Here is a 2,531-nt window from a genome sequence, read left to right as displayed (position 1 = left end):
GGATCGTTGCAGTCTTGCCAACTACCGCGACTGCTGTATCTTGAACGGCCTCGAACGCGACAAGGATTACCGCGATGACGTTGCGTAGCTCTCTCTTCCTCTCCTTCTGATCCACCTCCTAACCCCAGTCCGTTTACTCGAACGCTTGCGCCGCGTAATATTCAGTTTGGGTTAGGTTTGCCACGATGCTGCCATCTGCCAATCAATCTTCGAAATAATCTGTTTTCGCAATATAGTTCCAACATTTAACGAAACGCTGTATTCTCAATCGGTCTAAATAAAAGTTGTTCGAGTTATTCTCCCAGTTAATATAGAGCGTTACAAATGCGAACGACGGACTTTACTCTTGTTTGCTTACTTCTTTTAAACCAAGATGACGAGAAATATCGTTGATGCTACGGCCCTTAACCATCGATCGATTATGGGTAGCTTGTAGACCTACGTTTCGTTCTTCTGTTCCTAAATCCATTGTACGTGAGTATTTCTTTTTTCATTTTTCGCTGACTCGCGTCGAGTGAATCACTTTGTATATTCAAGTCACGCGTCTTCAAAAACTTACCTATGTCCATTGGTCGAGATTGGTTAGGTTGCCAAGTTTTTTTCACACAGATAACCTCTTCCGCCTTTCGAGATACGTTGGAGTAATCGTCGTTGCTATTTCGTTGCATCGCATTCGCTAAAAATGTCTTGGTTATTCGGAAAGAAGAAACGACATAAGGACTCGCCTCCCGATTCGACGGAAGAAGAACAGTCATCGAGTCAAAGCGATGGATTCGATATCATTTCAATGCCCCCAGCAATGCCAATGGATACAAGCCACAACACCGCGGCTACGCATTCTAGTAGTAATTTATATCCGTACGTTCCTCCTGTTCCAAACTTTGGCCAAGGTTTACCGCCCGAATTGCACAAAGACTATAATCAAGGAGAGAACGCACCGCACTATTTGAACGGAGTTCCATTTAAATTGTGCAAACGTCTGGAGATTAACGCGAGCAACGATTTCGAGATAGACCAACTTAGAATTAGCGAGATTTTGTCTTTTATAGAGAGAATAGAAAATCGAAATTACGATTATAGTTTCTCGTTGGAAGAAAGCATCATGGCAGAAATGAATAGTAGAAGCGACGAATGATTTCCTTTCCAACGCGCAATGTCCACGAGATCGTCTAAACCACCATTACACTCGTTACTTTGATTAATGCGTTCGTAATTAAACGCGTACCTTCTACTCGTGGTTTAACGAAAGAAAGGAAAACAAAGAAAAGAAACTAAACCAAATTACCTTCACCCACGCTCGATAATGCACGAGCACAAATTTATTCGATAAAGAAAATACGCGACTAAGTTTTTGTACGCGCGTTTGTAACATAGCACTTATTCATAATTTTAAGTATACTCTATATTATATGTTATGAGTTTGTACATTTGTATCGGATGTATAATTTTAATGTGTTAATAAGTGCTTTTAATAAATATTAAGCATCACCAGACGATTGATTCTTTCAACGCGACATACACCTGTCAACGTTTGGTAGCGAATCGATTGCGAACGTCACTTACGAACAGGAGAGAAAATGTATTGTACAAATATCGTGTGTATTATCGTAGTACCAGACAAAGCGTGGTGATGACGAACACCAGAAGATAAAATGGCATCCAAGTTTTAAGAAAACCTGAAAAACTGAAAAAAGACAGGCGCGTTCTAAGATGCCCAGCAACATTGATGTCGACGTCGAATCTTCTCTTACCTTACATACTTTCCCCAGATAAGCATAAACAACGCAACCTTTACCATATTCCAATTATTCGAATTATCATACGACATTAGGTCTAACGCTGTAGCTACGTGAGAATGACAGTTGTCGCAGCATAAATTGTGCTGTGAAGAAGATGGACGAAGTCTTAGAGAAAAATAATTGTGAAGATTAGAACAAGCTTAAGCACTAACCATCCTATTTTGATAGATTTCGCTCGCATGTGCGACAGCAGAATCCCATCCCTGAACGCCTCCTTTGGCTTTGGTATAGTTCAATTGCAAGTATTTCGTGGGCTTCCCAAACGTCATATTATCTTCCGCAACGTGATACGGACCAGCAAAGTCTCGTATCACACCGGTAGAAGTGGCAATCCCCACGTGACCAATGATCGGTAAGAAATATCTTCACAACGAAACAAAGGCAAACGCTTTGAGGTTGCGATAAGGGGAGATATTGCGAAATCAGCAACGCAGATATATCATATATCGATCGATTCGTACTATATAAGAATTGCAGCGTGCCACCGATTGAGGTTATTTTTCTAGCTCTACTTACGTCAGAATCGGTAGAGGTGTCCAAACTATACAAAATGGGAATTTTTGCCTTTCCAAATTAATAGCAAGATCTATATTTGACATATTATCGGAGTACTCTTGCGGCTCAGACAATAATTCGTTCTTTTTCATATTTTGTTTTGATAGCGAGCGACAACCTAGCTCCTTTCTCTCTCTTTCTCACTCGCACGCAAACACACAGGCGCGCGCACACGCT

General features: G+C 41.0%; 2 protein-coding genes across 3 annotated transcripts; one reads left to right on the top strand and one right to left on the bottom strand.

Moving 5' to 3' along the window:
- Positions 1 to 226: 226 nt before the first annotated feature.
- LOC117166787 (uncharacterized) lies at positions 227 to 1,493 on the top strand. Of its 2 annotated transcripts, none has more exons than XM_033351090.2 (2): positions 227 to 474; positions 610 to 1,493. In XM_033351090.2, the coding sequence occupies exon 2, from the start codon at positions 683 to 685 to the stop codon at positions 1,133 to 1,135; it is 453 nt and encodes a 150-aa protein (XP_033206981.1). In that variant the 5' UTR covers positions 227 to 474; positions 610 to 682; the 3' UTR covers positions 1,136 to 1,493. The 2 variants fall into 2 exon arrangements, with proteins under 2 accessions (XP_033206981.1, XP_033206982.1); XM_033351091.2 differs by having other exon boundaries at positions 228 to 470.
- Positions 1,282 to 2,527, bottom strand: LOC117166786 (transmembrane protein 222). The gene is made up of 4 exons (XM_033351089.2): positions 2,316 to 2,527; positions 1,952 to 2,162; positions 1,752 to 1,882; positions 1,282 to 1,684 (listed from the first exon to the last, which is right to left on the bottom strand). Exons 1-4 carry the CDS (start codon positions 2,444 to 2,446, stop codon positions 1,603 to 1,605), a joined length of 555 nt encoding a protein of 184 aa, XP_033206980.1. The 5' UTR covers positions 2,447 to 2,527; the 3' UTR covers positions 1,282 to 1,602.
- Between the last annotated feature and the right edge of the window lie 4 nt (positions 2,528 to 2,531).

Source organism: Bombus vancouverensis, chromosome 4, assembly GCF_051014615.1.
Source record: "Bombus vancouverensis nearcticus chromosome 4, iyBomVanc1_principal, whole genome shotgun sequence".
In the NCBI taxonomy this organism is placed as follows: domain Eukaryota; kingdom Metazoa; phylum Arthropoda; class Insecta; order Hymenoptera; family Apidae; genus Bombus; species Bombus vancouverensis.
The sequence above is the reverse complement of the archived record's forward strand: the minus strand, read 5'-3'. Positions and strand labels throughout refer to the sequence as shown.